This window comes from Danio rerio, chromosome 13 (genome assembly GCF_052040795.2).
Source record: "Danio rerio strain M-AB ecotype USA chromosome 13, GRCz13ab, whole genome shotgun sequence".
In the NCBI taxonomy this organism is placed as follows: Eukaryota; Metazoa; Chordata; class Actinopteri; order Cypriniformes; family Danionidae; genus Danio; species Danio rerio.
In genome coordinates this window covers 45,846,262-45,859,470 of record NC_141033.1, presented here as the reverse complement: position 1 = coordinate 45,859,470, position 13,209 = coordinate 45,846,262, and the positions used below count along the sequence as shown (strand labels likewise).

The 13,209-nt window shown below is 33.9% G+C and overlaps 1 protein-coding gene across 2 annotated transcripts in view; it reads right to left on the bottom strand.

Moving 5' to 3' along the window:
• cdh23 (cadherin-related 23) overlaps positions 1 to 13,209 on the bottom strand; it is a 495,141-nt gene that overhangs the window by 5,829 nt on the left and 476,103 nt on the right. For both annotated transcript variants that reach the window (XM_087277778.1, NM_214809.1), the window contains 11 exon segments: positions 12,366 to 12,629; positions 10,189 to 10,350; positions 9,860 to 10,116; positions 9,592 to 9,689; positions 8,376 to 8,496; positions 6,830 to 6,909; positions 6,367 to 6,407; positions 6,178 to 6,238; positions 5,339 to 5,468; positions 3,297 to 3,419; positions 1,096 to 1,206 (listed from right to left, as the gene is read on the bottom strand). In XM_087277778.1, coding sequence (XP_087133904.1) covers positions 1,096 to 1,206; positions 3,297 to 3,419; positions 5,339 to 5,468; positions 6,178 to 6,238; positions 6,367 to 6,407; positions 6,830 to 6,909; positions 8,376 to 8,496; positions 9,592 to 9,689; positions 9,860 to 10,116; positions 10,189 to 10,350; positions 12,366 to 12,629 — 1,448 coding nt within the window.

Here is a 13,209-nt window from a genome sequence, read left to right as displayed (position 1 = left end):
TGGTTTCATGATTAGTGGATAGAAGAAGAGATGGACACAATGATGAATGGGTGAATATGAATGGATATATGGTATAAATGGACGTTGGTTAGCGAGTTGGTTCATAAATGGATGATTGAATGAGGTTATGGATTGGTAGATCAGTGCATAATAGTTGGATAGATGGATGAATGAATGATTGAATGAATGTAATGATGAATGCATGCATTAAATTTAGAACAGAGGACAGATGCAATCATAGGTAGGTAGAATGTTTTTTCACAAGTTGGTTAATTAATGTATGATTGAATGGATTTATGGATTGCATGGGTGGATAGAAGGAATGAGTGATGAATGCATTAATGTTAAGATAGAAATTTGGACATATGAAATCATAGATTGATGCATAGAGTTACAAGTTGGAACATATATAGATGGATAAATGGATGCATTATGGGTCAATTAAAGGATTGATGGAGGCACAGTAGGTGGACAGAAGGAATGGATGGATTAAGTGATGAATTAATGCATAGTCCGATGGAATTAAAGACGTGATCACAGATGGATACAGTGAATTGTGGATTGACAGATTAATGAATGCAAGAGGGGATGACAGAAGGAAAGAAAAATGAATGGATTAATGCATTATGCATGAAAAGGAGGAATAGCGGGTACAGGTATAGATGGATATACAGCGTTTGAATTGAATTATAAATAGTTGTAATCATAGATTACGCATTGACATGCATGGATAGATAAAGGGATGTGTTTGGGGAGCACAGAAGGAAAGAAAGATAGAATAACAGATGACAGTATGGATACAATAAATGGATGCACAGGTAGATGGAATGATGAATGAATGCAAGATTGCAGAGAGAGAAAAGGAGGAAAAATAAAGATCAGAAACACAAAAACTCACATATTTACAACAGTTTAGAAAAAGGAAGCAAGACATCTGTGAAGTAGTGAAGAGCTGTGAAACTTCAGCAGAGTCACATGACTCTTGCGAACCCAGGCTTTCTACTAATAGGACAGTGAAGTGCAGTGCAGTCAGCCAGCAGTGAGGAACAGGAGTGTAGAGGAAGAGTAAACACAGCACTCCGGTACATCGCCCACCTCTGTGACTGATGAGCGGTCACCCTGGCTGGTTGACTTGGTGACCAGGCGAGCGGCAAACAGCTTTTTGAGTCTCAGGTAGTCATCCAAAACCACATTGAGCAGCGAGCCCTGATTGGATGGCAGCATTGGTCAAGTGGCACCTTATGAACTGAATCGCTTAACATGAATTCTTAATCTCACAAAGAAACATGACCTTACTGTATAGTCTTATACTACTAAAACAAGTCTAGCTTTGGATAAAATAACAAACGTAAAAAGGTTATTCACACTTTGAGTCTAAAATGCACTCAAAAATGTTTTTTTTTCTTTCTTTTTTTTGTAAGAAGAAGCATATTCTGTGCCATGATGGTGTGAAATAATTGTTACTGTAAACAATAGCTTGCTATTCTTGTTTGTAGCATGGAAAGATGCATTCTGTGTGAATGGCCCCTAATGGCTGATCTGAAAATACATTTGAAATAAGTTTATGTTTGTGTCGGCTGGATGTAAATTTGTAAAGCTTGATATTTTTTGCTTGTTTGCATAGACTGATTATACACGGTTGCCATTTGTAAAAGCAAGGCTGAGGCTGCGGTGAGGATGAAACCCGGAAGTATCGTTGGGAGTTACATATAAAAGTTTTGTTCTTGTCTGTATATCTTATTAGCGAAGAGAAAGTGACACAAATTTATAATTTCACCACCTTCCGAGTGACCCGAAGGTCCGTTCTGAATGAATGGTGAAGATAAAAAGGGATATCAGAGCTCATTTTCAGCTAAGTTAAGGAAAATGGCACTAGTTAGCTAAAGTTTTCGTTCCCAAACACGTTTTAGATGCCATTTATCAAACTCGAGTTAATGAACTGGTTATTTCACTATATTAGACTTGTCATGATACTGAATTAAAAGAAAAACTGTAAATTTCCAGCTAACATTTCGATGGCTTTCTTAAAACAGCGCTGATTTGCCATTGTGTTCAACATAAATGCTTGTGATTGGCCGAGAAGGTCATTAGTTCACCCATCACTGTTTCCAGAGCACAAACACAGACGAGCGATTTGCTGGATGATTCGACTGATCTTGATGGCTGCTTCGTGCTCCAGTCCCCGTGTATCTGTGTTTGCACTGGGTGAAGAGCAGTAAACTGAGTGCAAACACAGATACACGGAGACTGGAGCATGAAGCAGCCGTGAAGATCAGTCGAGTCATCTGCATTTAGCGTCGCTTCAATGTTAGCAGGAAAAAGACGGTTTTAAAAGTTCAGTACCGGGACAACATTATTATAGACAACACGAGGGCATGCTACAGAGGACTGTTTTATCGCTTACCGGGCTAACTTACATAGGCTGAAGCAGGAAAGCGTCCCCATGGTGTTTAACTGGTGCCATGAACTGAAGCCTTGGAGGACACTTAAACGTATTACTCTTACAGACGTTGTTTGATGCTAAATTGCTTTTAATTGTTTAAATTAAACTTACTGAATGATATTAAAGTGATGTTTACACCATATCTGCACTTTGAATTTGCGGCAACAGCTGGAGGTTTGTAGTACACAGCATGTTACTGCAATGTTTACAGTGCTGGTTCTATACCTCCAGGTTTCTTCCCACCGCAGCCTCGCTTTGGTTCTTTAAAATGGCGGCCACATGAAATAAGCGTATTGGTTGCTATCAGAAAACGAATTTGGTTTGTTTGTTTGTTTGTTTTTGAGTTAAAGGTATCATTCACCCAAAATTTTACTCATTATTCACTTTCCCTCATGTGGATGCAAACAGTCATGAAAAAGAAGATATTTTGAAGAAAGCTGAACACCTGTAACCATTGATCTCCATAGTAGAAAAAAAAAACAAATACTATGGAAGTTAATGTTTCCAGGTTTCCAGTTTAAAAAAAATATCTTCTTTTGTGTTTAAAAGAATAAAGAAACTCAAACAGGATTAGAACAAGTGAAGTAATGACAGTAAATTAAAATAAAGATTTCTGGATGAACTATCCTTTTAGGGCTGGAAACATTTTTGCCCAGGTTTACAAAAAGGCACATAATACAAAAATCTATTTTCCCGCTATAGACAACAATTCTCTCCAGTGTAGAGGAATGATGTCATGCTCAGTAGATAAAATGGTTTCTCTAAACCCATTTACAATGCTGGTAAGTGAATAATGAAGAATGTTTTTCAAACTCCAGCCAGTAGATGTCAGATCTGCAGTGAATGTTCTCACCTTGATGGGCCCTTCTCTCATGATTTGCCCTAGTTTGGCAATGTTGTCATACTCCTGAATAGCAGCTCGTAGATATCGGTCATCCTCTGGTTTAGTGGCCTGAGGCTCCCGTCCAAATGTACCCTTTAGAAGTAAAGATATATGTTTAGTACCCTATAAAGCGAAAACTTTAGCTATCTACAAATGCATAAAAAGAGAAGATCACATTTTTTACAATCATAATTTTTTGTGCTGGACTGTCAGTGGAGAAATCAAAGCCTGGATCTGGATCAGGGTAAAAATCTAATATATTATCATTTTCTAATATATTATAGTTTTAAATTTCAAGTTAGAATTGTATAAAATATTTATAAACACTCAAAATAAACTACAGACTTATTTTAGTTCGCAGGAAATTTTAATGTGACCTTCACATAATTTTCAATTTTTTTTAGATAAAAGTATTTAAATAATTATTTGTGTATGGGTCGTAATAAATACACAGACTAAATTTTAATGCCTTTTAAATATTTTATTTACTATTTTAATATTAGGTACACCTTACTAGTACTGTACACCCTTTTGCCTTCAGAACTACCTTAATCCTTTATGGCCTAGACTCAGCAAAGTACTAGAAATATTCCTCAGGGATTTTGGTCCATATTGACATGATAGCATCACACAGTTGCTGCAGATTTATCAGCTGCACATCCATGATGCAAATCTCTCTTTCCACCACATGCCAAAGGTGCTCTATCGGATTGAGCTCTGGTGACTGTGGAGGCCATTTGAGTATCGTAAACTCATTGTCATGTTTAAGAAACCAGTCTGAGATGATTCATGCTTTATGACATGGAGCATTATCCTGCTGGAAATAGCCATCAGAAGATGAGTACACTGTGGTCATAAAGGGATAGAAACGGTCAGCAACAATACTAAGATGGGCTGTGGTGTTGACAAGGTGCTCAATCAGTATTAATGGTCTCAAACTGTGCCAAGAAAATATCCCCCACACCATTACACCATCACCACCAGTCAGAATGGTTGATACAAGGCAGGATTGATCTATGCTTTTATGTTTTTGATACTACCACCCGAATGTCACAGCAGAAATCAGGACTCATCAGACCAAGCAACGTTTTTCAAATCTTCTATTGTCCAATTTAGCCTGTGTGAGTTGTAGCCTCAGTTTCCTGTTCTTAGCTGACAGGAGTGGCACCTGATGTGGTCTTCTGCTGCTGTGACCATGTCTACATGCCTACATGCATTGAGTTGCTGCCATGTGAATGGCTAATTAGAATTTTCCATTAACAAGCAGTTGGACTGGTGTACCTAATAAAGTGGCCAGCAAGTGCAAAGTTTATTGTTTTAATTATATATTTAAAAAAAAACAGTGAAGAAGTCACTTTAGTAATCTACAAATGCATAAATAGAGAAGATGAAATTTTTCGCAAGCAATATTTTTTTAATTTGGGTTGTCAGTGGAGAAATCGCGGTCTGGATCACGATCAGGGTAAATATTTCAATTAAATAAATGTTATTGTTCCATCAAAAATATTTAAAAACACTCAGAATAAACTATAGACTTATTTTAATTTCCATGACATTTTAATGTGACCTTACACACAAAAATAAAGGCACGCGAACTGTCACTGAGGTGGTACCTTTTCAAATGGTACACATTTGTACTTAAAGGGTACATATTGGTACTGTACCTCAAAAGTATATATTAGTACCTAAAAATTTTAAAAGGAACACCTTTGTACTTATTAGGTACTAATATGTACCCTTGTTGTGGCATTAATATCTACTTTTTAGGTACAAATTTGTACCTTTTGTGAAGGTGCCAGCCCAGCGGGTGGTGATCATATTTTTTAATACAATTATTTAAACAAATATTTATGTGTGGGTGTTAATAATAATATACAGAAACAAATGTAATGCCTTTTATATATTTTATTTACTATTTTAATATGAAGTTTATTCTTTAATAAAAAAATTATTTAAATAAAGTGAAGGAGTCACTTTAGGAATCTACATGTTATTTTGAGTGTGTGTATTACATGTGTTCGAGCTGGGCTGTTCCAGAGGTCTGCAATGTCACTCAGGTCTTCAGGAAGGTCGTCCTCGTGCTCCGCCTGGGCTGCTAACTCCAGATTCCTGCAGAAAGGGTCCAGCCACACTGGATTTGCTCTACAAAAGAGAGACAGATCATCATTGTGATACAATTCATTAAACTACATCATTTAGTCCAGGGGTCTCAAACTCAATTCCTGGAGGGTCACAACCCTGCATAGTTTAGTTCCAAACCTACAGCAACACACTTACCTGTAGGCTTCAAACAAGCCTGAAGCCTGTGTTTAATTAGGGTTGGAACTAAACTGCTGAGCAGAGTAGAGCTTGACTGCTGTGATTTAGTCTATTCCAGATAGGCACAATCATTCCGAACATAGTTGGACAGTTTCACCGGTGTAAAAATTGTTCAACCTCAAAACACGCAATAAAGAGTGTGACTCATGCAGGTGAGTGGGCTTGACAAACCACCTGTAGAAAACACATTCTTGTTGACACTTTAACTGTCCCTTGCACCAGTTTTGCACCAGACACTTTCTTAAAATCACTCATTATATCTCTTTAAAAAAAAAAAAACATTGTGCATTTATGACGTGTGTTTCACACAGATGAATGTGTATGACAAACCACCTGTAAAAAACACTATTCTCCCTACCCCTTACTCTAGCACTTAATTCTCTGAGCACTAATAGTTCACTTGTATGATAAGCACTTCTTGTGTTTATTGCCTCTACTTGTTAAATGACTGAATGCCTCAAGACACTTTGGACAAAAGTGTCTGCTAAATAACTAAATGTAAACCCATGTGACCAGTGTCTGGCTCTCTCACCCTTCAAACGTGTACTTGTTAGTGTTGGGCATATCCAGAATATCCATCAAGCCCTGATTTCCTGCAGATAAACAGAGAAAGACCAAACACACTGTTACTGTAACAACACAACACCATGCCAGCTCTTCTTTTAAAGGATTAGAATCTGCTTCCTCCAAACAGCATGATGGGACAGTCCCAGCAACTTACCTGTGGAGCCGGCAACTACTGCCTTCAGCTTCCTTTTATGCCTGTTAAAATTAAAATGTAAATAAAATGAGATGCTTGCAAACCCCTTAGATCGGGAAGCATTTAACAGGAAGTGAGTCTAATATTTTAAGAAAATCTAATCCTTTATCATTAGAAGTGTTAAAAAGTTTGCACAAAAAAAATGAAAATGTATTCCCTCTGAAGTGGATCAAATCCTTTATGAGTTTCTTTGACTGTTGATCACAAAAGAAGATATTTTTGAATAATATAGACTTCCATGTAAGGAAAAAGGCTACTAGTTATTAACATTCTTCAAAATATCTTCTTTTGTGTTCAACAGCTAAAAGAAACTGAGGATAAATTCGGAAAAAGTATAAAGTAATTGTTTTAATATATAAATTTGTCTATAATGGTTCTAAGATTATATAAAATATAATGTCCGAATCTGTTCAAGAGTACTCACACTGTGCGGTAATACCAGTTCATCAGGATAAACAACATGGCAGCAAGAAAGAGTAAAACTGCCAGAATGATGATGGCCATCTGAAACACACAAACACAAGTTTATGCTGTTTACAGGGTTCCCACACTTTCATCAACAGCAGATTCAAGGACTTTTTAAAGCACCATTCATTTAAGTATCAAGCACCCCAGCATATGTAGTGCAAATAAAGTCCTTACTGTACTTAACATTTCACTTACACTTAATATTTAGGTCACGCTTTATTTTGATAGTGGTTTATTTTGGTGGGGTTAGAGTTAGGGTTAGAGTAAGTTGACATGTACTTAGTTTCTTATAGTCAGTTAAATGTCTGTTAAAGGAGCAGAATCAACAGATTTTATGCAGAAAGTCTACTATTTAAATGGACCATCAAAATAAAGTGTGACCAGTTTTTACGTTAAAAATGTCAGTGTAATTTTTAAAATTTTTAAAGTCATCTTTAAAAAACTTTAATAAAATGTGCTGAATTTGATACTGGTAATGTGTAAATGCGATTTCTGAAACATTGCTAAAATATCAGTGTTCTTGTAGTGTGATTTAAATTCAATATTTTTAATTTAAGATTTTCAAATTTTGAATATTGAGTATAAATAAAGGGGAAAAATTATTAAATCAACAAAAAAATTAATAAAAAATAAATAAATGAAAAAATAAAATAATAAAAAATAAAATAAATGAAAATAAACAAAATATTGATAAAAATAAGTAAATGGAAAAAGTAAATAAATCAAAAATAAATCAAAATTAAAAAAATGAGAAAATAATCAATAAAAAGAAGTAAATGAAAAAATTAATTAATAAAAATTAATTAATAAAAACAATTAAATGAAAAGAAAAATAAATTAATAAAAATAAAATAAATAAAAATAAGTGAATAAAAAATATTAAATAAAAACTAAATAAATATATGAAAAATAAATAAATAAAAATATTGCTGGTTGTGGTTTTATTTCAAAGCTAAAAACAAATGTCATTTTTTGAATGTATTTGTTTATTTAACAGGAACATTGCTATACAAAGACAGACGATGCAGCGTACTCGGGGCATGTAGCATAAAGCTAATTTAATTTAATTTAATAAAAAAAAAAAACATGATAATGCCAAAAACATGCACATTTCAAATTTAATTCAACCACTTTCAAAGACTTGTGTTTGTTTTTGAACTCTTTCCAGGCCTTGAATCCCAATGTCTGAAATTTAAGTAATATTAAGTACTTTCAAGAAATGTGGTAACGTTTAGAAAAAAATATTGATATAGACTATTTTGAGGGATGTAATCAAAAACAATGGTGCCAATGCATTTCCTGTTTTAAATTTTTAGCTTTGGAGAATCCAAAAAGAGCCCCATATTGATAAATGATGTTATGATGTTTTAACATTAAGTTATGATTGAATTGCTTTTTGTTACAGTTATGAAATAGTTTGATAACAAGCAGGAAATGTTTATGGGCCAATGACATCACCACATTGAAATGGTACTAAAGCACATATAGACACACACACGCACCTGTAATGTGGTGAGGTCATCCGGTGCGCGTGCAGTTACAGCAGGCTGGACATCAAGAATGTTGTAGTTTCGAAAAAGATTCCTCAACTGCTCCTTGTTCTCGTCGATCATCTGAATCACTCTGAAAACCAATGATCAATTGAGACTGTGGATAACACTATTCAAACACAACAAATCACTGTATAAGCAGGGCTCTTTAACTAGGAAAACCTATAAAAGCATCTAGTTTTTGGGGGTTTAATAAAGTTTTGATTATTAAATAGAGGCAATAAGAATTGACAAACAAATGTTTCTTGGGATTTTTGATAATTACAATTGATACTTAGTGTGTTTTTGTGCTAGATTAAGCCAATCGTGGATAAATAACAGGGTTTCTACAGGTTTCATTAAGTCAAATTTAAGACATTTTAAGACCTTTTTAAAACCATTATGAATGAAATTTTAGACTTACACAAGGCTTTAAAGAACTTTAATAAAATGTGTTGCATTTAAATCTGGTAATGTTTGAATGCATTTCTAAAATATTGATAAAATATCTGTGTTATTGTAAATATTTGAGTTTAATATTTTTATTTAAGATTTTCTAATTTTTTACATTCAGTTTTTGACAACTGAGTATAAAAAAATAAAAAATTTTATTAATTTTAAAAATTTAAACTAATGAATAAAGAATGTAATTATTAAAAAATTCAACAAATAAAAATAAATAAATTAAAATAAATTAATAAAATAAGTAAATGTAAAAATAAAGTAAATAATGAAAAAAATAAAACATAAAATAAAGAAAAATAAACAAATGAAAAAAGTTATAAAAATAAAACCAAATAAATAAAATAAGTAAATAAAAAATATTATATAAAAAATAAAAAAAAATAAATAAATAAAAAAAATTTAAATGACAACTAATGCCTTTTCTTAATAGTCTTGATCTGAAACAAGGTGTAAAACTAAATCTAAGTGTCACACAAATATTTAAAACAGTCAAAATAAATGATAAATCCATGGTAAAATGTTCCCAACATATTATATTATATTATATTATATTATATTATATTATATTATATTATATTATATTATATTATATTATATTATATAAAAATCTTTAAATTATATTAGAATGAATATTATCAACATTATTATATATAAATACAGTATACGCACATGCATGGAAGTATATGCAACCTTATACAGTTAATGTTTGAAATATAACCCTTACTTCTCCACATCCAGAATACGGTTGGTCTGCTTGTTGACCACATGAATCAGCACATCAGTCTGAGCGAAGTTCACTCTTCCTTTTTTATCCACATGGAACTAAAAGAATAAAACATCCCATTCACTCATTTGCATCACAAGAGAAGTATTCAATCGTACACACAAGTCAGTTATAATAGTTCTCATGTCAATAATCAATACACACACACACACACACACACACACACACACACACACACACACACACACACACACACACACACACGCACCTGCACATCATCAGTGTTGACTATGGCTCCTGTGATGTTGGACAGCAGGTTTATGAACTCCTCCTGAAAGAGCCGGACTCGCTCTGGGATCTCATTAATGACAATTTTCACCCGCTGGTCGTCTCTCAGAATGTAAATGCTCACCAGAGCTACGTCGCTGTGTCCGGCCAGATCTCTCGCCAAAACCTCCACAATAAAATAACCCGGAGCGTAAGCCATAAAGAGGTCAAACGTGCGGATGATTCCGTCAGTCTCACCTGAAAAAAAAACAAATGATCAGGACATGAAATTCAAATACACTGATCAGTGAGAAAGTAGAACATACAGACCGATGATGAAGACGTTTCCCATTTCTTCAGAGTCATTGGAGTGCAGTTTGATGTAGCGGATGGACAGAATGTGATAGAGAACCAGACTGTTGTTGCCAATGTCATTGTCAATGGCCTGAACCCGGATCAGATCCGAGCCCACTTTAGCATCTGCAGCAACACCTGACAGAAAGAGAGACAGACTGGTAAATTCACACATCTCCACAGTGATTTCCTCTGGGCTTTAAAAAATATGTAATAATCATAATGATAAAAACATACATTAAAATGTAAAGGATTTCTATAATGAATAAAATAAAAAATTTAAATAATACATATGTAAATAAATATGTAAAAATGTATAAATATGTTATAATTTAAATAATAAACACATAGGAAATATGTAAATTAATATTTTTATATTAATATATAATTTATTATTAATATATAATTTAAATATTTAAATTAACTATATTAATATTTATATTATACAATAAAATAAAATACATTTCTAAAAAAATAATGTTTCTGATTTATGATTTTTAGTTAGGGATGTAACGATTCACAGTTAGTCGATTGAAAATCAATTCAAATATGTGACAATTCAACAGTAAAATGTTGAATGTATCGGAGAGGGGTCTGGATGCAGACCTGGTGCAGTGCAATCTGAGCTGTGTCCAATGCTTTGTAATGGGCTCACCTAACCCCACCCCTAACCCTACCCCTCATAGTGACGTCACTCGCTCCATTTGAGTGCATAGGGTCTGACATTGCATCGCTGAGTGATGCATGTCAGCTTGCATCTATCTGGCTGCATCCAGATACTATTGATGAATCGCGATACAGGTTTTGAACAGAGGGGGCACTGTTTACAGGTGATATTTCTGTAAAAAAAAATTTAAATCCCAACACACACAGTAACAGTTTGTTTATATTAATGAGTAATCTTTAGTTTGTATTACTCTTTCTTGTTTTTAAAATAGCAATTTAGTTGTAGCAGAAAATATATAATATTTTGCAAAAATGTGCAGCATTTAAGAAAAAAACGAAAGGGCTCTTGTTCACCTTAAATTTGTTTAAAAAAAATTAAGTAAAAAAATCGTGACTAAATCATGAATCACACCGAATCGTGAGTCAGGTGAATAGCTACATCCCTGTTTTTAGCTATGCATTTTCTTCTGAAAAATGCGATTTCTTCCTCCATATTTACAAATCTTTTGTTTTTGTTTTTTTATTCAGTGGTCTCTTAATTTCTTCTTTATAATTTATTATTATGAATGATCAATTATTATATTAAATGGATAGTTAAAGACTCCACAAATACGCATGTTAAAGACTAAGGGCCCTATCCTACAACCGGTGCAAGGGGCGACGCAATTGTTGTTTGCTAGTTTCAGCTTGGCACAAGAGTTGCTTTGACGTTTTGCGCTAGGCTGTTTAAATAGCAAATGCATTTGCACTCATTTGTGCGCCCATAGGTGTTCTGGTCTAAAAAAGGAGGCGTGTTGAGGCGCATTGCTGGCGAGTTGCTATTTTGAGGAACTATAATAGACTGTTTAATAGACCAGATCAAAGCCGGTCTATAGTCCAGAGCGCGTTAGTTGTGCGCCTCGCTTACACATCGCTTAATACACACAGGGTGTACAGCAATACGCAAATATCTTTACATATGAAAAGAATTAAAGGATTAAAATATTACAAAACATATTATTTTCTAGTCTACATAAATATAAAAACCTTTCATGCCTTCAACTCGAGGGGGCTTTTTCAGTTAATTTATAACAATTTGCTTTTGTATAATGTTATTATTATTAGCAGTATTGTTTATTATATGCATATTTATATTTGTTTTATTAAAAACAAGCTTAGGTTTGTCCACCTGTCAAACTTTTGTACCATTAGGAGCATAGCATGTGTATTTGGATATAACTCAGTTTTCTGAACACACTTCGTTATTATTTATTTAGTCATTTGCTGGAAATAGAACTGAATTTGGAAATAGTTTTGAAACAAATCTTTGCACTTAACAAACAAAATTATTTATGTATAGGCTAATGGATGTTTGTGGGTACAACAAGTTTTCCAATCCACGAAAGTGAAAGTAAAGAATGCGGAGGCTCGTCTCTCATTCTCGCCTGTATGCTCTGTTAAACTGTTTTCTTACTAGTGAAACGCTCAGCTTTGACATGACTGTTTACCTGTGGTGTACTCCAGCTTCGTGAATCTTGGTGACTGGTCATTGATGTCCTCCAGGAAGATTCTCACCTCCTGTAATGTGGGGTCACGGCTGGGGTCAAGCACCTGAGCCCGCTGTGACCTCTGACCTTTCGGAGGAGTCCAGTTGCGGTTACTTGAGGCTTTAACGATGATGGAGTACACTGGGATTTCTTCCCGATCCAGATCTTTCTTGACCCGTAAAACACCACTAACACTCAAAGCAAAGTTTCCACCGGTGTCACCTCCTAAAGAAAATCAATGATGGAGTTTTAAAAAATGATCACCATTCACTGAATACAATCAGTACCACAAAAGTGCAAACACTTTTAATAAATAGAGATATCAAAAATTGTTGCTATAATTCTGTCTAGTAAGATAAAGGGCCAGGACAGAAAAAATAGCATTCAATAAAAATATATCGTATTCAACACAGTATTATATGCACATTTATAGAAATTGATTTGATCATTCATAATCCAATGCATACAGAGCATCTGCTGACTTCACCTAACATACCTACTATAAACTGGTAAGTAAGGGCTGTATATTAGCATGCTATTTTGACCATAGTCGTTGTTCTGCTTACGTATACACAATTTCATATATGGCAATACATTTAAATAGTACAAAGTACAAATATAATGTACAAGTTCATCTATCTGTCCATCTTTCTTTCTTTTTTTCTTTCTTTCTTTTTGAAAATCTATCTATCTATCTATCTATCTATCTATCTATCTATCTATCTATCTATCTATCTATCTATCTGTCTGTCTGTCTGTCTGTCTGTCTGTCTGTCTGTCTGTCTGTCTGTCTGTCTGTCTGTCT